At 43.7% G+C, this 24,094-nt stretch overlaps 1 protein-coding gene across 7 annotated transcripts in view; it reads right to left on the reverse strand.

Annotated features, from left to right (window-relative positions):
- Nucleotides 1–2,269: 2,269 nt before the first annotated feature.
- The window catches only part of LOC139350863 (ELKS/Rab6-interacting/CAST family member 1-like), a 115,446-nt gene continuing 93,621 nt past the window's right edge, over nucleotides 2,270–24,094 (reverse strand). For 4 of the 7 annotated variants that reach the window (XM_070992507.1, XM_070992505.1, XM_070992504.1 and 1 more), the window contains 2 exons: nucleotides 18,106–18,291; nucleotides 2,270–4,320 (listed from right to left, as the gene is read on the reverse strand). In XM_070992507.1, the coding sequence (XP_070848608.1) occupies nucleotides 4,183–4,320; nucleotides 18,106–18,291 (324 nt within the window). In that variant the 3' untranslated portion in view covers nucleotides 2,270–4,182. Of the gene's footprint in view, nucleotides 4,321–18,105; nucleotides 18,292–24,071 lie in introns of all 7 variants that reach the window. The other 3 variants (XR_011603549.1, XR_011603548.1, XR_011603547.1) reach the window with 1 other exon arrangement.

The following is a 24,094-nucleotide window of genomic DNA, read 5'->3' on the forward strand; positions in this document are numbered from 1 at the left end:
GGTGTGTTTGACTGTGTGAGGGGGAAAAACATATAGTCATAACAGTGGTGGAGGTAGTATTCAGATCCTTTACTTCAGTAAAAGTGCTAATACCACACTGTAAAATACAAGAAAAAGTAGTGCAGTGAAAAGGTTACTTGTGTAAAAGTGTGTAAGTATAACCAGGGAAAAGTACTTGAAGTATTTAAAGTGAAAATACTCCGTGAATGTCATGAAAACGCAGGATTTTATTGTTGCAGCTGGTCACAAAGCTTCACAGCTGAAATCAGAACGAAGGCCGAGTTTGAGGATGAGTGTGGTCCGAGCTCGGCGGCATCACAGCAGCCGTGACGCCAAATCAGTGTGTAGTGGAACGCAAGACGTGAGAGAAGGGAGTTTGGAGAAACAGGTGAGCTGAGCCGGATTTATTCAACATGCCTCACCATCCTCACACAGTCAGCTTCAACATATGGTAGTACTGATATACATATGTGTGTTTTGGCTTAAATGCATTAATCTGCTATTTGCTCCATTAATCGATGGACTGTTCAGTTTGCAGAAAGACAAGAAGATGAAATGACTTCTGGCTGTCTCTCTGCCTCCCTCGCTCTCCTTCTCCATCGCATAAATCTGGGAGTCATACATGCGTGTCTCTTCCTCCTCCTCTTTCTCGCTCCGTCCATCCCTTCTGTCTCCCTCCACTGGCTTTTATTAGGACAGTAGATGGAGAAACCAGAACCGGTCCGATCCGCACAAACCAGGTACTGACACACGCACAGTGCTGCCATATGCGAGGCTGCACACATGCTACATTTACAGACTGTCAGGGAGTCGCTCCTCGGCACGTCTGATGTGTTTTATTGTGTGAAAAAACAGAGCGACCCCCGTAACCCGATGATGTTTTGAAAATTCTTCACAGGGGAGGTCAGAGGTCAGGGCAGAGGGCAGGTTCAAGGTCAGTCAGGCTGGGTGGGTCTGTTAAAGCAGGTTTTCCAGCTGAATGAGTGGAACAACGGCGAGCTGTTGCCAGATGCAAGATGCAAACGTTAATTAAGTGTGTGTGTGTGTGTGTGTGTGTGTGTGTGTGTGTGTGTGTGTGTGTCAGGCACTCTCCTTCATGTGTTCATGTGTTAATCTGCAGCAGATGAGTAAAAATCAGCTTGTAGCACAGACCCACCTTATTTTTAGATCCCAGAAAGTGCATTGAAATAACGACAAATTTGAGTCTGAGAGCTTCAGACTTTTTTCAGATCTGTCAAACCATTCTTGTTCAGTGGAAACCCCGTATCTCCAAATGTGTTGATTTTGCGTGTTCGTGTTCCTTCATCATGTTGAGAAAATTCCTCCGAAGCTAAACAAACTCTTTAAAAACCCTCTTAGATGAGCTGAAAAGTACATTGTCACAAAGCTGAAAACAGGCTGTTTTTCTCCTGAAAACTTTTTTTGGAGATACGTGGTTCTCACAGGACGGCGGCACTACAAACACATGACAATCTTATGGAATATGATGCACTGCTGTAGATTAAACTACAGCCAACAGAACAAGCCAACAAAAGGAGCATTTTACTACACATTTAGTACTTTTACTTCTCATACAAACAGTAAACTTTAACGACATGCAGGTTTTGAAGGCAGGACCTTTAGTGGCGTGTTTTCATGGTGTGGTAATGATATTTGTACTTAAGTAAAGGATCTGAATACAAAAAAAACCCTTTAAAGTTACATAACAGGTCAAGTTTAAACTGTCCATGCTATTAATGCGAGTGCAGGCTGTTGGAAACAACGCATTTTTGGACGAGTTGTTGGATATTTAAGACAATCGTAATGGTGCGGCTGCACTGTGTGTGTGTGTGTGTGTGTGTGTGTGTGTGTGTGTATGTGTGTGTGTGTGTGTGTGTGTGGAACAGGATGAGGCCTGGGGTATGGAATAATGTCATTATTGTGGGCGGATAGGAAAATAAACCACTGGTGACAAGATAAGAAGCAGAGTTTAGTCTGCATGTGAAGGAGGGTGATAGGGAGCGAAGGAAAGCAGAGGTCAGAAGACGTTAGGAAGAGGAAAGATGTTCCAGGCTCTGTCTTTATCGTACGAGCTCCGTCATCTCTGAAAAATCAGCCCTGGCCACTAAATGATGTTTATTTTTTCTCCTTGTGAAATGTTGGATACTTTCAGCACCTCCGGCATGTAAAAGCCTTCCCACAGAGGCTGCACACCCTGTGATGAGGGCTCGCAGGTGGACACGGCTCCATGGACAGGAAAATGACAGACACAATCCCTTCCACAATAAAATAAAGATAAATTCATATTTTATTCCATTCTCTCAATCCCATTTTCAATCCACAGCAAAGCCACGGTGAGTCCCAGTCGTCACCTTTCCCAAAGACAGAACACGATCAGTATAAAACAGACAAGGAAACACCGGATTCACAACACCAGCTCATATCTGACGGAGTTTCAATCCAAAGTAAGAGCCAAATCCTTCACGATCATTAAAGCTTTTTAACAACTTTAAACATTCGAGGGAACCTGCACAGAAAAACAGACTTGTTATCGTTTGGAATGAAAATCCTTCTTTACACCCGTGGTGTTTTTTAGCTTCGGGCCTGAAAATGAACCCTTTTTTTCCCCAGCCTGTTCAGAAACGACGTTGTAAAATCAGACGCGAGCGTTCAGCGTAAATCTCCGTCTTTAGGCTTTGTGTCCACCAGGTATTTCTTTTCTTCGCAGCGCTAAACAGTTGCACGTGGCCGCTCACGGCTTCAGCACTCACTACAGTAGAAGACTAAAAAAAAAAAAAAAGAGAGGAAAGAAAAATCCATTACAGGAGCTTTTGATTGAAGCTGAAACGATTTGAACCTCTCGTGCTCGGTGCTGTAAGCATTTAAAGTCATGCTAAGGCTGCCAGCGCTGTGGGAAACATGCATCAGAGTGTCATTTCCACTGTAAACAACGAGAACAAGGAACTGATTGGGAGGAAATGTTCCCGGTGGACACAGAACCTCATGTAGGTGCAATATACGTTCCCAATAACAGTCTCATGGAACACATCTGTGGTTACTTGCAAATTTCTCTCACACACACACACACACAGACACACACACAAAAACACATTATGTAACATACCAACCAATACATGACAAGATTTTCAATTAAACAAGATTAGTGTTTATATATATTACCAAAGGCAAGAAAATAGAGAGCAATTATTTCATATTCCCTCCTTCCCGAGAAAAAAACAGCAACCAAAGACGTTTCAGTAAGAGAAACGTGTGAACTCTAAAGGGATTGTCACAAAAGGGTAAGATTGAGCATAGACACCGTAACCGGACAAAGAAACACAAAACATCTACGCTGCTGTGTTTTCATAAAGGGAGTACTGCGAGATTTACTGTAGTTTTTGCCTTTCATCAATCACAAAGAAAAAAAAAAGAAAAGAAACATGAAAGCGTCACGTTCCCCTGACGAACGCCGCGTTCCCGCTAATTAAAATTCTCTCTATACAATTTACACAACGGTGTCGAGATTACTGCTGAAAGACGCTGCAAGTGGGGACGTTTCATCAGACGTGAGACGGGAAAAAAAGAGAGAGAGACAAAACTAAAGTTAAAAAGATAGCAGCAAATGATGTAAAGAATCAAAGGCAGCTGAAATAAACACACTTTTGGATCTGAGCCAATCAAATAACAATGTGGTAACAGCGTGTAAGCCTGGCATCAGAAGCAACCTGGAAACCTCAACTCACTCTCACCCCTTTTTATACACTCTGAGAATCTTTTTTTTTTCCTCCCTCCATAAAATACAACAAGTCACGATAGCAGAATCCGACTCCTGATTGGCTGGAAGGACGCAAGACGGCCGCTGCTGATGGCGAGCGCAGCGGCGGCTCCTTCTGTTTCGGAGGAGTTCGGAAAATCGACAGACATCAACTGTTTCTCTGTGAACCTGCATGCCAGCATTTCCCTCAGCTGGCACGGTTTGTTCAGACTTACAGCGACGAAAGACACAGCGGAAGAGTTTTTTTTTTTTTTGTAGATCCCCTTTTGTGAAGATGAGAAGGGTGAAGAAGAGCAGGTGGAAGGTGTGAATTTGTGTATCGGATGTTTGCGAGTGTTCAACGTTTGCGTGCTTTCTGCCTCTGCGTGCTCAGTCATGTGTGTGCGTCAGCTTATTTATGCTTCTGTCGGCATGTGTGCACTCGTGTGTCAGCAGCTGTCCTCCAGAGCGTTGACGACTTGTTCCAGAATGTCGGGGCATCGGTCGGCGATCTGCTGCAGGACTTGATTGGCGTACTCCTGGAGCTCCGCCCCCTCCCTCTCGCACAGCGCTAACTCCGCCTCCAACTGAGAGAAACACACACACAGAAAGACAGGAGATTTTAGACATGTCGCACACCAACATCCTGCGAAACAGCCAACACAGAGACGTGGGATTTAAAGCGGCAGTTCAACAGCTTGTTAGCTTAACTTAGCATAATGAGACAAACAGCTAGTCTGGCTCTGTTCAAAGCTAAATCCACCTAGCGTAGTAACCCGGGTATAAAAATATTCTAGTTAAATTCAAGTTCAAGTATTTTTTGTACCTATTAAACAAACCTGAAATAAACTTGTGAGCTTTTGAGGTGCTGTTTGGCGAATTATGTTACCTTTGCACAGATCCAGGCTCGCCGTCTCCCCCGTCTCCAGTTTTATGCTAAGCTACGCTAACTGACAACTAGCTGCAGCTTCATATTTAATGACAAGAAATGAGAATGATATCAATCTTCTCATTGAACTCTTGGAAAGGAAAGAAACTGCTGCTTTAAATTCCACATTACAGTTTTGTTCATTCGTATGAGAAGAAAGACGAAGAAGAAGAAGAAGAAGAAGAAGAAGAAGAAGAAGAAGAAGAAGAAGAGACAGAAAGGAAGCATAAAAAGAGGATTTAAAGTCAAGCACATGAGCACAGGCAGGAATCAAACTCTCCTCGCAGCCCCATGACGATCAAGGAGCCTGCTTAAAGTGACACACACGCGCACACACACACACACACACACACACACACACACACACACGCGTATCAGAGTGTAATCTGAAAACACCACAGTGTAGTTCTTTCTGCCCGGACAGAGTGGAACATTTCTGTGAGAGAGCGCTGATGTTATTTTCTTTGGCTGCAGCCGAGCTGAGACGTCAAACCTAACTGACTTAATGACCAATACATCTGTATCAATAAGAGCGCCGCTCAAACAGTCGTGTAACACAAGCCCACGTTTATGTCGGTGTGTGTGTGCGTGTGTGTGTGTGTGTGTGAGGCCTGGGTCAGATATTGGCAAAATATTCCCTCGTTAAGTCTTAACCTCTTCCCTCTGCTCTCATCTCGTAGCCAGCAAACCTCAGTGGCTTTTTATATTACAGTAGCTTTATTTATGTGTAAAACTGCAGTCAGTAATAACACTGTTAATGATTAACGAAATCTGCCCAATAAATCACATATAAATACAGTCCCTTATCCATATATTATATAGTATTATTTAATGGAGAGTATGGAACCATTTCTGTTATAGTTTAGAATTTACACTAAGTTTGGGTCAGTTTTCACACTTCGCTCTATCGTCCCTGTGTGGACGTGGACCTGGACCTGGCAGGCAGGGTCTAATGAAAGCCGTTATCAAGTTGCATGTTGGGAAATGTAGGATGTGTTTGGGAGCTTGGCTCATACAAGGGAGTAAAAGTCAGGGTATCACAGCTCTGCTGCAACAATTTTGTTCATTCTTTTGTAAAATCTGCCTTAAAAGTGGCCAAACTCTCTGCGAGTGCAATGCTTTGGTTTGATAATATCAGTATGGTCATTTTGTACTGTTTATTACAAAAAGCAATCAATATATACGTACACGAAATAATGCACTTCTTATCAAGGTACGGATATTCACCATCAACTAGCAGCTTGTTAGGGGAGAGTGAGGGGTGAAGGAGAGGATGAAGCTGGGGGAGGGTGGCAGCGAGGCTTCGCCACCCTTCCCTGTGCAAGTGGGTGTTGTTCCACCGAAGCTTTATCTATCACCACTGTCTGCACCTTGATTTTATTGACTACCTCCTACATGTCACTTTGTGTGTGTTTGCAGGTAATTCAGCTTAACGGCTTTGCATTTTAGGTGCAATCCTCTAGAAAAACACGGCCGTAAAGATAAGGTTGTGAGGTCGTGTCTGCTGTCTGCTGCTCTCTGACTAACGCAGCCTTGACCTAGACCAGAGAAAGACACTTTAAAAATCAGGATTAAATGGGTCAATGCAGAGCTAACACAGCCATGAAGGAATATACAAAATCTGAGAGATGCCGTCATGATATTAAGGCACAGCACAATCAGCATATAACGTTTTAACAGGATAATGGCTTCTGTTTGGACTCACCATCATCCCTAAAATCTGTTTTACTATATATTCCCTGTTCCATTATTCATCTTGCGGCCCATCAGAAAGGTCTCGACCCCACGTTGAGAACCGCTCATCTAAGCCACTTGTTTTGCAGTGAAATCGAAAGCGAGACCACCTGGAAACTGCACGCGTGCACCGTCATGGTGCAGTCAGCGGCTGGTTACACTGACGACATGTTTAAAACGTGGCTGACTGCTCGCGCCAATGGACTTTATTGCAAAGCTGCCACATTCTTAAACCACGACAATTAACACGGTGAGAGAACCGCGCTCGTAGCTGATACGAATGATGGCCAAAACTAGAAGAGCGAGACCCAGTTTTCCTCAGAAAGTAATCATAATTTAATCATCCGCGGAGAAAAAAGTCCCCAATAAACCTCCTCTGTTGCTACATTGGCTGTATAGCTCATTTATGGCTTGAAGGAATTAAATATAAACAATGCTGCATGATACAGTTTCCAGTTATGAGGTATTCGGCTGGATGGCGCGGTTCTAAACTCCCATGAATCACAGCGTGCGGTCAGAGAGAAACGCACATGAAATAATGTGAGTGGGCAGAGAGTTAGCGCTGCCAGATTCATGACTTCTCTAAGTGTGTTGGACTGTAATAGTTTTGTGTGTGTGTGTGTGTGTGTGTGTGTGTGTGTGTGTGTTAAGGAGATGCATTAGTGTAAGTGTCGTGTGGTGAGCGTGTGTGTGTGTGTGTGTGTGTGTGTGTGTGAGATACAGTGGTTTGGTTGTTTGACATGACAGGTGTGTGTGAGTGCGCAGCATGAGGCTAATGTGTGTGTTGCAAGCTCAAGTTATGATTTAGTGAGTGACAGAGAGGATTGTGGGAAGCAGGGAGATAGACAGAGGTACAGTAAGGGGTGAGACGTGTGTGTGTGCGTGCGGGTGTGTGTGTGCGACACAGAGAGGGTTTGTTGAAGATGATTTTTACTGCAGCCATTAAAGTTCCATTATCGTGATGGATCATTATCTGCCTTATCGGGGGCCTGGAGACACACACACACACACACACACACACACACACACACAAATGAACATAGTGGAAGCCTGCAAACGTGCACAAACATGTACATGCACACACAGGTTATCAGCCTGAGAATGAGGATGAGGGTAAGATGCGTGTGTGTGTGTGTGTGTGTGTGCACTGACCCCCTTGACACACATCGCAGGGCTTGAACCTCTTTGCAGAGGAATGCTAATGTTTGCTAAAGAAACCATAACTCAGCAGAGAGAGATAGAGACGGAGAGATTAACAGAGAGAGAGCAGCAAACGACAAACGGACAGAGAACAATGATACGACCTTCCTGCGGCGCACAGGTCCGTCCTAGTGTAGGTCAACTGTCTGCTGCAGACACACACATCCCAGTTTTTCATTTACACATGATCCAGAGGTCAGAGGTCAGGGTTTTATCAGAAATCTCCACCTTGGTCTGACTGCTTCAGGGGAAATCATGAGGTCCATGTTTCTATAGATCAGGGCTGCTCAGAGTGAGGCCCACGGACCCACTTCCACAAACAACTGTACCAAGAGCCACACAAATGTCAGTTACTCCAACCGCTGTCTAGAGAGCAATTATTACTCTGATTATGTTTTACTTAGACACAAGAAAACTTAGTTTGCCATTCATGAAACTTTGAATTTTCAGAGCCAGAAGCAGCTACAGCAAAGTAAAACATTTGGATGTCAATTAAAAAAAAAAAAGGTCTTCATTAGCTTTTAAATATTCCAAACTGTTTTCCAATAATAGCCTGAACCTCAGTGACAGAGCAGCACTGCCAGCTAAGCAGGAAATGCGGATGGTAAGAAAAGGTCAACTGTTTCTGCAGACTTTTATGACACGTTTAAAGAAAACCAGCGGGAAGGCATGGAAGAGGCAGAGGACACAGAAATCTGGAGGGCAACGCTTGACCTTAATATTCCTCAGCAATAGTTGCAGGAGTAAAGATTCGATCAGGAGGTTTAAAAAGGCTCCAGACTCCTCAACAGCAGCCCTGAGCAGCAGTATAGAAACACCATTATGAGTAAGAGCAAAGGGGATAAAGTATAATAGGCCTATATTGACTATTATAATCCCTGTCTCTCTGTCTGTCTCTATTTAAACCATTAGGGTTCTTACGGGCTTACCCTGCATGCAGACTGCTTTGTAAGTTGGCTGCCTGCACTGCGCCAAGCCCAAAAGCGCCTGAGCAGTGTGACCGAGTGTGCGCGAATGTGTGTGTCTGTCATAGTCCGGTAGTGTCGTAGTCCAGGCAGCTCAGCTAACGAGCTGCAGTGGGAATAGAGCTTGAGGACTCGAAGCTAAAACTGCTCCTCGGAGGACTAAAAATACTGCACTCCTTTAGCACTAACAGCCAGGGAAAAATGCAAGGGGAGCGTGTGTTGTGGGCAGCATCACTTGGTTTTATTATAACAGGTTATTTTAATAAGCCAAATTGACTATAGGAACATATTCATATTTACAGGCTCGGCCTCTGGGAGCACTTAATTAGGAGGGGACGGAGGATTAAACGTGCCTTCGGATCTGGGAGCTGTGCCTTGCTCATGAGCTTCGGCGTGCGACTCCCCACCCAGCATTTTATTAAAGTCTATTAGTTGAATTCAACATTCACTTTAGCACCTACTAATGAAAGTTAAGCTGCAGATAGTGGGCTTGTGACTGGCAACGATGGTGGAACACCTTGAGAGAGAGTAGGGTTTATAAAGCGTTTAAAAAAAAAAAAGACTTAAAGCTTAAAGTGGCCCTCCAGGAGTAACTACACAGGGCTGGACTCACAGCACTAATGGCTACAGAAATAAACAGCAGAAACAGACTCCAGCACTGACTGTGTATAGGTGTAACCTCCCTGAGGGACAATCTGAAAAGATGGAAGTAATTTAGCTGGAACTAATTCACAGAGTTGAGGCCTGCATGAGAAATATTTAGGCTTTGGTTTATTTATTAGAACGGCAAAGATGCTGTGAAAAAAACAATAAAATACAATCTGCAGGAGTGACAAAAGGAAGCAGGAAATTTCAGCTTAAAATAAACCAAGATGCATGCTGGGAGGGTCCAAAACGCGGCCCCTGAGCTGAGCAATTTATCTCAAAATACAACGAGATACAAGGAGTCCAAGTGTAAGCTGGCGTGTGTGAGAGTCATTTATCTTAATCTGAAAAGAGCTGCAGAGTCTGTGGCCAACGAGCAAACCTGGGAGGAGAAAACAGGTTCACGCAAAATGTTCAAAAGACAGATTCTCCCATTTAAAGTGAAAAAAAAAAAAAATCTCCAAATTTAAGATTTGTCATATACAGTATATGTTTACTGTATATAACGTTTTAATCTCACTTTAACTTCGACTGAAGGCAGACTGGAGAAGGAAATAGTTTTTTGCATAATAGAGCAATCATACAACCCATAATTAATTAATGGTAATTAGCTCAGGGAGTCGTGGTCCCCAATATGATGATTCAAATACATCTTCAAATGGAGCAGCAAAATTAAATGTTAAAACAACAAATAAAAAATTAACAAGATGACCAACTATGAAACGTCCTCATCTTCTTTCCCATTTTCTTTGAACTCCACCGTACAGTACTCTCCCGCTGTCCGCTTTACAAAGCCTCAACTCTCACCCTAACCTAAAAAAACAGACAACAAACAGACTTTATGTGCAAATGTGAATATTTGGCTTTTTAAAAACCTATTTTAGATTAATCCTTCATCCCTGTTTTTATGTCCAGTCTATGTCTTTTCTACGTGAAGCACTCACTTGCATGTGCATGTGATTTCTTGCTGCAATTCCTGTATGAAAGGTGCTCTGCAAACAAGGCTTATTATTATTATTATTGTCATTATTCTAACAGCCAGTGGAACTTCTGCGCTTTTTAAGAGCCTCAGATGAATCGATCCATTGAAGTTTGTTTGGTGTTTGTAAAAGTCACAGTGATTTTACGGCTGTCCTGATTTAAATTCCTCCAGCATGGCCATGTGGCAGTAAAAGGAACTTGAACTCGTCAAAGGAAACGTCTGCAGCAATAACGCTGGAGGAACATGTGAAGCCGGACAATGGCAGCCATTGTGCGCTAAGATTTAATGGCTTCAGATAGAGACGTGTGAGAGTGGAGAGCGCGTTTGTGCACGCTTTTCTCTCCGTGTTAATTTAAGTCTCCGGCCTTCACCTGCCGCCGTCGCCCGCTTGTCTTCCAATTACAGACAACAGAGGACGGAGAGACGGAAAGATGGACGATGGCGAAGAAAGGCAGAGATTGAAGTGGGAGCCGGAAGAGGGGAAGCAGATTGATCAAGAGCGAGCGACAACAGTGGAGGAGAGATGGAGAGGGAGCTCGGTCAGAAAGATTTGAAAGAGTAGAGAAAGAGAATGAAGAGGAGGGGGAGAGATAACCAGAGAAAGAGGGAAGAGATCAAGGAGGAAAAAGACAAATGCATGTTTAAAAAAAAAAAAAAAGGAAAAAAAAAGGTTGACTGGTAAAGCCATTAAGTCTGGATTCAATAAATCTGCATAAAAACCCAGCGGTTAGTCTGTAATGACCAGCAAAAGCCTGCATGTGTGTGTGTGAAATGGGCACTAAGGGTTGGCCGTATGTGTGCGCGCGTGTGTGTGTGTGGGTGCGTCTGACTGTCTCTCCTTTTGTCTGCGTTTCTGAGTGTGTGTTCGCGGTGCGTGCGTGTGTGTCTAATGGCCGTTGAGGACCTCTGCGTCGTATTTAGAGAGAAAACAATCATCCTTGGAGCAGGAAGCAGAGCTGCCTAATGAAAGCCTAGAGAGACCCCAGACCACAACGCAGCACAAATGGATGGGTCTGAGTCTCCGCTCCACACAACCCCCAACCATCTCCGCTCCACCTCCTGCGACCCCTCTTTCCCCTCCACCCCGCTCTCACCATTCTACCCGCACAGGGACAAAAATGCTTTTCTTTTGCAATATGTCGAGCTTTTTCTGAAGATCTTTTGAAGCACATTTCTATCGTCTTCCTCAGTAAATTGCAAGTTAAAGCTGACGGAAATGATTCAAACATTATCCTTGCAAAGCTCTATTAGCAGAGCTTCTTATCCAGCAAAGTCCCTTCAGTGCAGAGGCCTAATCATTAAATATTGAAGCGATGCGGCCACGCACAATGCTGTTGAATTTATTTTCTATTGTTAAAGGATTTTACTTGAGCCATAGCATGAGGCCTGCTGTTTTTTTTTAAACTTTAGTCTTTCGGGCACCAGCTCTCAAGAGAGTCAACTCTCAAAGCAGTCAAGTCCAACTCCAGGCATGTTTTAAGAGTCTGATTCAAGTCCAAGTATCTGTTTAAGTCCCATGTTCACACAACCAGACTATCAGTGCGACTGTAACACTGAAGTCGCCCTCTACATTATCAGCTGCGATGTTTAAGTTCCAGCTCCGCCCCTTCCTATTTTTGTACCTCCTGTCAATCAAAATGCACCCAATCAGTGACCCTGAAGCCACGACGGGTTGTCACACACACACACAGCTCCTTTGTAGCCTGGCAGTCCGCGAAGAGGGCATCGCTTTGCCACAGGGCATCAGGCTGCAGGGCTGAAACAACAATGATTACGTGCATTTGAAACAGCAAGAAGGCTTTTCAGACATGTTTGTAGTTTTTTGTGCAAAGATATCTTCGTTATTGTCTCAATATTTAGTTAATTTGTCGATGTAAATAACGAGAATGATCCAACTTTGACCACATACAAGAAAGACTATTGTACAGTCAGTCTCGCTGCCAGTACCTCCACATAATGGCCTCTAATGGCAGCCTGCTCTGGTTTTCTCTTCTTCATAAAAATTAAATGATGGCTCTTAGATCTTTATTACGTCCAATCAGTTTTATAGTGTTTTGGTATCAGCATGGATTCACAGAGCGGAGCTGAAAGTCACCACAGCTGCAGCGGCACACTGGTGCTGTTTTCTCATATTGGAAGTTTGTTATAAAGTCATTTGATTCACTACAGTCGACTGAACAGCCGCCAGGCCCTGGAAACCTGTTGTATAACTTTGAAAACGCATGTACGGTAAGCCAAAGAGAAAGTACGTATTCCCTTCTTCCTCACTGAGAAACCCTCTATTTGGAGATTACACTGAAACAACAATGACATTTGAAGTCTGTAATTGTGCGGTATTTTCCTTCATTACAATGACTTGTAGAGTTGTAAATATGTGGACTGAGTTTTCACTGAGGTTTCTCCAGTTTGAGTTGGCTCAGAAACGCTTGCAGTCACTCACTGGGAGCCGGTTTTAGTTTTAGCAGATAGAGGGTCATGGGCTGACAATTCATACTGGATTCATAAGAGCAGCGATACAATGTCCAACTCAGCCAATAACACTTCATACAGCGTTTTTTACAATACCAAGCACAGGCAAACGAACGCACGCACGGACTCAAATAGACCCGCAGTCGCACACATGCATGCTCGTCCCTGCATACAAACACACGGTGCGCGAAACTCCCTCTCCACATGATCAAACATGTACAGATAGACCAACACACATGTGCGCACACACACAACCAGCCAGTTCTTATAGTTTCACACTTCAGGTCAGAGAGAGGGAGGGAGAGAGACTTCCTGTGTGTGTGTGTGTGTGTGTGTGTGCGTGTGTGTGTGTGTGTGTGTGCCGAACACGATGCCAGTTCTCTTCAGTGCTCATTAGAGACGTCATTGAGCCATAAAGGTTATTATTATGACCATGGCGCAGAAAACAGCTCTTTTAGTAAAACCTCACTGTTGGAATCAGCGTTACTTTTTGTAGTTCAGCTGAGGTTAAAGAGACACATGGAAACAAATGCAGACGACCAAAAAACATCACTTCAGCAGCTCCATCATTTGAAAGCTTACCTTTCAAAAATGGCTGCCCACCGTGCCTGATGGTACAAACATGCACAGACCACTTTAATATTAGTAGAACTGTTTATAATATTTCTAACTGAATGTTGTCTGAATCATTTACTTTAGCCTTGTCTTTACCAGAGTCTACAAAAGGACGCTAAATTAGCCATGTGCAAGGCTTGTCCTGCTATTTTTCGGGTGTATTAGGCTGCTCCTAAGTCGGCCAAACCAACATCAATGCTGCCAGCACGTCTGGGATCGTACAAGAAGATAACATGCTGCAACAACTCCACATTATGCAGTAAAAGCTTAAGCAATGCTGTGAAAGCACAAACACACAAACATGCTGATGTTCAGCAGGCATGACGTTTAGCATAACAGCATGCTAACATTTGCTAATTAACACGAGACAGAAAGCACAGGTGAGGCTCGTGAGTATCAATTCATCCTCTGCAGTGACAGGAAAAGTCATGCAATCACCAAAGTCATTAAGGTTCAGTCTCTGTGGACCAGAGGCCAAAATCATGTGATGTTTGTATCAAAAACATGGCGATCCAAGATATTTCAGTCTGGACTGAAGCGGTGGACTGACCGACGCTGCCATCCCAGGAAGCCACACCACTAAAAACTGTCTTGCTCAATAAAAGGCTTCTGATTCACTTGGATTAAAACAATTCAACAGGCATTGTGCTCAAAACCTGCTGACTGACGCGGCGCTGTGGTTGTTGTGCCGTGATCGTATCTTCTATTTTTGCTGCATCAACAGGGTGTTTCTGTTTGTGTTGTGTATTGTTCGGCATTGTGAAGCGAATCTTTTGTTCTGTTACGTCTGCGGTCGGGAAAAAACCCGAAACGTGGAGAAAAACTCCAGCTTCAAACTGGAAAACTCAAAAATTCAACTGTCAAAATGAGAAAGCCACTCTTACTTTTGCTGCACTTACTTACACTGTATCTCTCTCTCTCTCTCTCTCTCTCTCGCTCTCTCTCTCTCTCTCTCTCTCTCTATATATATATATATATATATATATGTATACATCTTGACCGACCTTTTATTTTTTTGAATACTTCAGGATTTCCAGTACTGTCCAGCCTATCTACAGGGGTGTAATCAGCTTATCAGCACAGAGCGCAGGGATTTCACTCTGAAGACTGAATTTACTGCCGAGGCTCCTTGAGGGCCTCCTGCTCTTAATGCAACCAGTTATCTGTACTGGGAGGTGCCCAGTACAGATAACCGATAAACCCTAAAGACGGACTCGTTCTCGCCCACCACCCTTTCCTCTAACGCGCGAGCCGTGCAGACACTGTTAGTAAAACGTCTGAGCTGGTGCACGAGCCTCTGTGATGGCTGGGCCTTCATGTAATCCATGTGTGGGAGTGGGATGTATAGGTCTCCGCGTGTGTGTGTGTTTGTGCGTCTGACCATGTGTGTTTTACATGCTATTTTAGTATGATCCTAATGGCTTTACAGAGTGCCAGGCATTTTAACAGAGCCAGGGAGAGGCTTGTAAAACACACACACACTCACCACAAGACAGAGAAGAGAGGCTGGCACCCTGGAGCACGGCCGTCTGGAGGGAGTCTGTGTGTGTGTGTGTGTGTGTGTGTGTGTGTGTGTGTGTGTGTGTGTGTGTGTGTGCATGCATTAAGGGGGTCAGCCAGGGTGATGGTGACACACGATGAAGGAAAACGAGAAACACGGGCCTGAATGAAAGACAGGCAGTGTGTGTCTGTGATTGTGTGTAGGCAGGGTCAGGGTCTAAAGCAGACGCATGGCGCCAAGTGGCACTGCCTGGGTATGGGTGGGTTTGGACAGAGAGCGAAGGAGAGGCAAAAAGATTCAAACTGTGATGTTGTTATGGGAAACACGTCACCGAAAACAGAGGAAAAAAACAGCTCCGATTTTGAGAACTCGCTGGCTCTCACACCTACACTGACTCGGAGCGGGTGAGAGTGAAAGGTGGCGGTGATGGAGGCACTTAAGAGGAAAAACAAAGCAGGGAGGAATGGGCTTCCTCAGAGGGAAAGAAAAATCAAATGCCTGAAGACAGAAAGAAGATGAGAGGGGGCGGCAGAAATGGAAGAGAATGCGATGAAGAGGACAAAAGAATGCGAGTTTTCACACAAAAAGCCAAACCTCAGAATAAAAGAAGCGTCCCTGCTCAGCGAGTGTTGTAATTAACTGCTTTTTTTCTAGCCGACTGCAGCCAAACGATTCAACGAGCTTTCTCTAAAATACCTCTTTTTGGTTTTAGAGTAATTTCACACATGCTAAAAACAGCATGAACGCCTTTCTTCAGACAATGACTGAAATTAGTTTTGATCTCTAAATTAAGTTGTCGGATTTTACTAGATTTTAAGCATTCTATGTCGTCTAGTTTTACTTTATTTCTATCATTCAGTGGTTTTATTTCCCATCTTAGTTTATTTTCATCCTTATTTTGATCAAATTTTCACTGTTAACAAGTGGTTCTTATTATGAAGTCTTATTTTCTGTTTATTTTCTGTCCGTTTTTCTTTTTTTTTCATGAAACGTGACTTCTTTGTTGTAAAGCACATTGAGCTGCATTGCTTGTTTGAAAGGTGCTATACAAAAAAAGTTTGTTATCATTATTATTAGAATTAATAAAGCCAAAGGCATTGAAGGAGCATCCACTGTTTCCGTGCGTTTTAAACCATTTCCTAGCAATCCCATACTTTTTTGTTATTTTCTAAATATCTAAATCACACACGAGTGTTTTAGATTGTTCAATTCATGTTCCTGCCTGCATGAATTCACTGTTTTTTTTAACCTCTACCCAGTAACAACATCAGGGTGCAGAAGCTGGAAACTTGACAGGATCAATCACAGCCAACGTGTTGTTATGTTATCCTATAATATGCGGTGCTATGTTACATTATGTGGCATGGTAAAGCAGCCACGGCTTGTCAAAATCAATTCGCACCAACAACTGGAGAACAAGAACACTTCACACTTAAAACAGCTGTTATGCAAAACACGTCCAGCTGTCATGTGACTTCGACACGGGGGAGCACAGTTCACGTCCACTGTGAGCAGCTTTTAACCTCAGTAACACACTGCACAGAGTGCTCATGTAAGTTGTTTGGCAGCATATATATGAGTCGTTTTTGCAGACACTATGCTGCTTTCAGGTAACTGCTGACACCATGCAACCTCAAAGAAGAAGGCAAACTGTGATGGACTATCTTCCTCAACAGCCTGAATCAAATGTGCAGAAGGCAACTAAACAACAGAGAAACTGCAGCTTGCCTTGAAAACATTACGCATCCATGTAAAGTGCAAGTGATTTGTGATAAATTAGCCTGAGCAGCCTTTTAAGATCTGCTCCCCTCAGCTGTAAATTTGGCTTGGATGTTTCCATGAGCACAGTTTGGTTCTAATGTTTTCAATATTGTTCTGATGTTTTTATAAATATAAGTTTGGGTTAAAATACTGCGGGGTGGTGGGCTGGTCGTCTAAAAGCATTAAATCTTGTTAGATAAGCTTTCACAGCAGCCCACATGATCAGTTTGAATTCAGAGTGCGTTTTTCTTTAAAACATGAGCGCCCCCGGCCACAGGACCACAGACGACCGTCTGCAGTTTTTCTGCGTGAAAACAGGCTGATGATGAAAAATGCGTACAGTAATGTCGTGTCCATGAGAGTCACTTGGACCATTTCTCGGCGCCTTTAATGTACACAGTGATCAAATGACACGTTGATTCGGTTTATTCAGGGGTTATTAAAAGTGACACCACACCACGCTGGGCCGTATCTGAAGCACTCTGGCTAAACAGAGACATTTCCCAGCATTAAGACGTACAATAGGGCTTTCATGAGGACTGTAGGAAACTGGTCTTGCTGTACCCTAACCACACATTCTGTCACATTGCCGTGCGTGCGTGCGTGCGTGCGTGCGTGCGTGCGTGCGTGCGTGCGTGCGTGCGTGCGTGCGTGCGTGCGTGTCTAGAGTTACCATTTTTCAATGTATACCACATGTAGCGGCCGTGCGTCGCCTGATATGTTTTCAATATGGGGTAAAAGACAGACGGGGAGAGGAAGCCATGGACAGCCACAAAATGTTTTAAATTTAATAATATACTGTTTATATTCAATATCTGAAAACACAACGGGTTGCCATGACAACGGAGCTGTGGCGAAGCCGGCAGGTTAGCCAGGCCTTCCTCGACTGTCCCTTCCTTCCCTCACCTTTCCTTCCTTCAGCCTCGCTCCCCCCCTCCCCCCGCTCTCCTCCCACTCTCAGATGACAACTCTTTCGACAGTTAAATGAAAATGCTCTTCATCTCCCCTCCTTGCTCCACATATGAACCAACCCTCCTCCTCCTCCTCCTGCTGCCAAAGGCTCAAAGCAGAGTTTACTCCCTGTAAAATAAAACGTCTGAAAACAGCATTTGTTCCGCAGCCAGGAGCTTGTCGTCAGGTGACCCGCTGGAGTAAATCTTTTCAGTAATGTCAAAGACAGCGCCAAAAACCTGCCAGGACGACCAGTGTGTGCCCTACTCCCGCGCACACACACACACACACACACACACACACACACACACACACACACACACACACACACACACACACACACACACATCTGCACAGTTATAGAAACATACACACACACACACAGCGAGAACAGTCACACAAACTCGCAGATGTCATCACATATGTACAAGCGAGCACATAGAAAGACACACACAGTGGCTGATTATAGGAACGGACAAATTGGGAGTGACAAAATGTCCTCACTTTTACACATATTTATAAGACACACACACACACACACACACACACACACACACACACACACACACACACAGAGCAGTAAGTGAGGACCAACAAATGTCCTCACTTTGCTCGTCTCACCTGTTCCTGCGTCATGCTGTGCAGCTGCGTATGCCAGGAGGCGGAGTCGGCGCGGTGATAGGCAGGGGGAGGGGCGAAGTCCTGCAATATGATTGGGTCTCGCTCCTGACAGAGAGAGGTCAGGTGACTGATGTACAGCTTCAGTTTGCTGCGATTCTGATTGAGATCCAGGAGAGGAGAGAGAATCTGACGGAGGAAGAGGAGGAGGAATGATAAATGACAAGATATGACGACAGAAATCAGCTGAACGATACTGAGCGTGATCGCTGATGAGGAGATTTAGCTGGGATATCGGTTGTGCTGCATGCTGAGCTGCAGAGAACAGAAACACAGAGGCTTATCAGAGAGAGAGGGGTGGTCTGAGAGCAGTGCATGCTGTATGGATGAACTCGGGGTGCATACAGAGACATTTCGCTCATTAATTCCAATTAACACCTGTTTCTTTATCCTTACGTGTGACTTCAGACACGCTGCATTATTTTCGATAAATTTAACACTCAGAATTTGGATACTAAAATATAATGTGGACAGTAAATATATACAGGAAACTACACAGGACTGATCTCAGACACTGTAGCCCCTGTCTCAACAGTGAGCCTCGCAGCCTGGTCTGCAGTGAGCAGTTCAGCTCATTGTACAGTACTAACCGTATGCCACACCAAACAAGTAAACAGGGACTAAACTGAGACAAGTGGCGTGATGGGAGATGAAAACAGACGTGGAAATGGAGAGATGACAGAGGTTGGGATGTAGTAATTACTAATAAATTAGCACTTTTGTCTGATTACTCTGGAATCTCTGATTAAATGGTCAGTAATCAGATTTCCCCTCGAGCACATTTCTTCTATATTTCATTTGCTGCTGCTTTAAAATACATTTTAAATTACAGGTATTTAGTTTGCGTGATTATTCAGGAGCGAGGCTGCTGTGCACACACACACACACACACACACACACACACACACACACACACACACACACACACACACACACACACACACACACACACACACACACACACGTGCACGCGCGCGCGCTACAGATCAGACTCCCTTCTTTCGTGTGTGAGCGTGGGAATGAGAAGCTAAACAGATACATACACACATTTTGGGGGTACAAGACAAGACCCCCCAAGAGTCACCTACACACAGATAAGACACACACATTTTTCTTGGGGATTTAAGTGCAGAGGAAGTATGTTAAGAGGGCTGATAGTGTGTGTGAGTGTGTGTGTGTTGGTAAAATACATTCAATCCCAGCAGCGTCTGTCCACACTGTGTGCTCCATGCTCATCATCACTCAGCACACACACTCATTCAGCGCAGTAACAGGACGTTTTCCCTGTATCTGTACTTCATCTCAGCTCGTTAACCTGATTCTTTCTTCACCGTTTAAGTGCATGAATTCCAAACATCCATGCGATGTCATCTCAGGTTTGGTTTTGATGTATATTCTGCATGCATTTGAGTTAGACAGACTGCAGAGTCGCATACGCTGACTCTGTGTAGTGTGGAGTTTCCAGTCAGTGTGTCCATTTTATTTGGTTAAAACTGTATTCCAGGACACCTCAAGCATAGATTTGGTTGACAGATTGAAACACTGCATTGGTTAAATGGCTGTATGTAACCACCGCAACCACACTGATGCTCTATGTCATGTCTGCTCACTAACTCAGTAAAACACAAATAACATGTTACTACACCGGCTCAGGAGCGCTTAACTGCATGTAAAACTGTTGTTGGTAAAAACACAGTTTGTTTGCAAATGATTGCATTCTGTTTTTATTTACTTTACTGTAAATACTGCACCACATAAGGTGACTCTGACGCTGCCTGGTTGCTTAATGTACCAATCCCAGACTCACGGCTTTCACAGAGTTCCAGCCTCAGCTGTCAAAACAGAACAAACAGGCAGATTTTAAACCTTGAAAAACTCGACATATATATTTCCAACATTCATTATTCCATCCATCCATTTTCTATACCGCCTATCCCTTTCAGAGTTGTGGGGGGGCTGGAGCCAGCTGTCAACGGGCCAGAGGCAGGGTACACCCTGGACCGGTCGCCAGTCGATCGCAGGGCGACATATACAGACAAACAACCATTCACACTCACACTCACACCTAGGGGCAATTTTAGAGTCACCAATTAACCTAATGAGCATGTTTTTGGTCTGTGGGAGGAAGCCGGAGTGCCCGGAGAGAACCCACGCATGCACGGGAAGAACATGCAAACTTCACACAGAAAGGCTCCCCCCAGGGATCGAACCGGCAACCTTGTTGCTGTGCACGTGCACTACCTGCTCCACCACCGTGCCGCCACATTCATCATTCAATAACTTAATTTGTTTGAGCATCCCAGAAAACAAACGAAAGACGTAGATGTGGGTGGTTTTCGTGGAGGAAAAAAAAAAAAAAAATCTTGTTGCACGCTCTTCTCCAGCAGCATTGCTGCAACAATGAGAGCTGACAGTAAATCAAAGTAACTGTCACTTCTGATTCTGAGGCCTTACCTTATTTACTGCAAACACCGCACACACACACGCACACGCACACACGCACAAACTAGGAGTCATTTTTTGTTTTTCCACACCATCTGCGATGCTGTGTTCAAGAGGAGCTAAACCACCTTCCTGCTCTCAACAGCTCATTCTTCACACACATATGCATGCACGCACACACAAACACGCACGCACACTCCATATATACACTGTTATATAGACTATGTGTGACTGCGCAAAGACACAAACACACTCATACAGGGTCGTTATCGGTGGTGTAAATAGTGCCAGTTACGGTATTTTCCAGCGAGGGGCTGCCAATAGGTTACAGTCCATTACGAAATACATGCCTGAACATTTCCCTCCAGAGCAGAGAGGGAGAAGGAAGGAGAGGCAAGGAGAAAATGATGGAGTAAAGGCTGCAGGGATCCTACACATTCTGCCGTTCACAGCACCTCTGTTGCTTTATGTTATGATGTGCTGACAGGAGCGACGCAACAACGCAGTTATCTCTCAAAGACTGTTGTGTCACATGACAACATGCGAACATGTCTTTTAAAATGTGGCTTTAGAGCTTAAAAAAACGCTCTCGACACATGTGCAGCAGCTGTTCTCTCACACTTTCTCATCCAGACCGCTCTGTCAGAGAGCTTAAAAAAAAAAAAGAGTGTCCACACTTTCCAGACCTGCAGCGTAGCTCCGTGGATCACATACAAGACAAATGAGAAACAGACAGAATGGAAGGAATGGTGGCGATATAAGAAAGACATTTAGAGAGAAATAACAACACCAGTGCTTTCTTTTCCTTTTTGAGGCATATTTAATGACTAACAGAAACAAGTGTCTAAAAATATTCCTGAATTTACCCCAGTAATAACAATGTGAAATATGAACACAACACTGACCTCTGGAAGTCTTCGCAGCACTTAAAGCCTTTGAATTTACTGATTTTATTAAGGTGTGCAGTACGAATGTGCCAACGTGTTTTTATTGTATTACACAACCTGCAGTACTCAACATATGCAGTGCATTTAATGAGCCCACGGTGTTTTCCAGTGTCTTACTGTACTATGAAACAATCCCAGAGGAGACATAATTTTATACAGTGCTGTGTGTGTGTCGGAGTGTGTGTGTGCGTGTTTGTGCCTCTTTATTAGCCTCCCATGTCTGCCTACCAGACTCTAACTGGACTATGAAACAACTCCAAAGAGAGACATTCAGCTCGGCTCACTCACTGGCCGAATTTTTAAAAACCTTCTGTGGCCACATTATACAATTAAATGTGGATCTTTGTTTCGCTGCAGTGAGACACGCACAAATACATCTATTTAGATTTATGTAGAGGTAGCATTTCAATGCAGAATCATGGCCGCTGATGTGACATGATTAATAAAAGCTTGATTAGTCAGTAGTCTCAAATAAAAGCCCCCCTTTATTACTACTGCTGAGGAGCCCTTAAGCAAGGCAGTTCATTTCCAGCTGCTACACTACACTGACTGCAGTTGTACGCGCCTGAATTCTTGTCATGTCTTCAGCCCCAACAAACGATGCGACCGCTTAGAGCAAATTATCAGAGTTCCCCTTTAAGGCCTTTCATTCGTCGTACTGCTTTTCAGTGAGGAACCAGGATGCAGTTTAACCAACAAGCAAAGCATTTTTTCTTTTTGGCCATGTGTACACGAGCAGGATTTTTCCCCCTCAAAAGCACCTTGTTGCACTAAAATATTAAGCACACAAGAGAGAATGTTCCTCCAGTCCTCTAACTGCATTCTGTCAGGTAAGTTATGAATAACTAACTTGACTAATATTAAAAAGATCAATAATTTAACCAGCATCGGCGTGTCAGGTAAAAATTTAATGTTACCTTCAGTGTAGCTACCATCAGTGGACTTTCATCAACAGATCGGATCAACTGTGTGAGCTCCTGTTTAGCTCTGAGAAAAACAGGTCGTTAATCATTTTAAAATACTCTTTTAGAGAAATAAACATTCACACCTCGTCTCTGTCTTTTCTCACTGATGCATCTAATACCACCGAAGTCCATTAAAAATTCAAAATGCCATAAAAATGTCCTCAACAATGCTCGGTGTGTGTTCAGAGTGCTCTCCCGTGTTTCTCTGCTGCAGCTGTTTCTGAAGCATTTCATTCTCCTGCTGTAGTGCGGAATTCCCTTATTGAAAGAGACACAATCGCTCACTGTTCTGATGCAATGCGCTATGGCGAATTACCCGCCTTACACACCGAGGAGAAGTGTGTCTGTACTGTACGTGTGTGCGCGACTACTCAGGAAGACGGAAAGAAAAAGAGATTGTCAGCTGTGTGCCGGCTGGCCGGCCCGCCTCTCTCAGCAGGGAGGTGCTACCGCTAATTAATAACCAGGGTCAAACTTAGATCCGTTCGTGAACCTTTGGGCTTTGAGCATCCCGATGGGAAATCCCACTTGAGGAACTGAGCTGTGCTAAAGGCAGCATGTGCTACTCATATGTGGTGCTGCCTCCACTGTCCTGTCAGCAGACCAAACCAATACATCTAATTTTAACAATGTGAGGCCAAACTTAACTTTCAGCATTACATCGTTTCAAAGCTTGAAGCCACTTCTATGAATTTCCAACATCCCAAAATAATCCACTAATGTTTACATGTTGTATTATTCAGAACAACATGTAGATGCATAAGAAAAGCAAGAAAATACAAGTATTTTATTATACTACATTTACATACTAGTATACATTAGATGTGTTAAAATGGATTTGTCTTTGTGTTAAAAAGGAGTTTTTTGGTCTCGCTTGACTTAAAGGTTGTCATGCATGTGTGATTAATGACCTTTGGTCACTACAAATAAGAGAAACCCCCAATGTCTAATTAAGAAACAGTGCAGGGGAAGGGTCAAAAGAAGCTTCCTTTAATCATTAATCAACTTTTTGCTTTGCATTTTGGCAAGACAGCAGCTTTCTTAAGTCATCCATTACACCTCATACATAGATTGTTATATTATCATGTCATGAAAGAAGATAAAAAATAAAGACTGACACATGAAGCATCCAATGAGAAAGAGAAACTGATTGAAGGGAGGATCAGTAAAAAAGATCTAAAGATGGTAGAAAATATGTTAGGATTGAAAGATGAAGGCAAAATATGTCAAGAGAAAGAGACATTAATGATGGTGAGAAGTAATGATAGATAAAAACACACACTCACAAAAAAAGGAGGATGAAAATAAAGAAAATGAGGATGAAGGAAGAGATGATCATCAGAAGAAGAAAATGAATTGAAATCCCAGGATGAGATGAGATACTGAAGCACATAATTCAAGAGCTGACTCGAAAGTATTCTTGTTTACGTAATGAACGGACACAGTCAGTCACAATCACCAGATCACAAACCAACGGGAACAAAAGAAAGAAAGACGGACGACGAACGAGGAGCACATCCAAACACGATCGGATCCAGATAAAGAAGACGCTCACCCTTCTGTACAAAATGGCGCATC

The sequence above is a fragment of the Chaetodon trifascialis genome, chromosome 22 (assembly GCF_039877785.1).
Source record: "Chaetodon trifascialis isolate fChaTrf1 chromosome 22, fChaTrf1.hap1, whole genome shotgun sequence".
Taxonomy (NCBI): Eukaryota; Metazoa; Chordata; class Actinopteri; order Chaetodontiformes; family Chaetodontidae; genus Chaetodon; species Chaetodon trifascialis.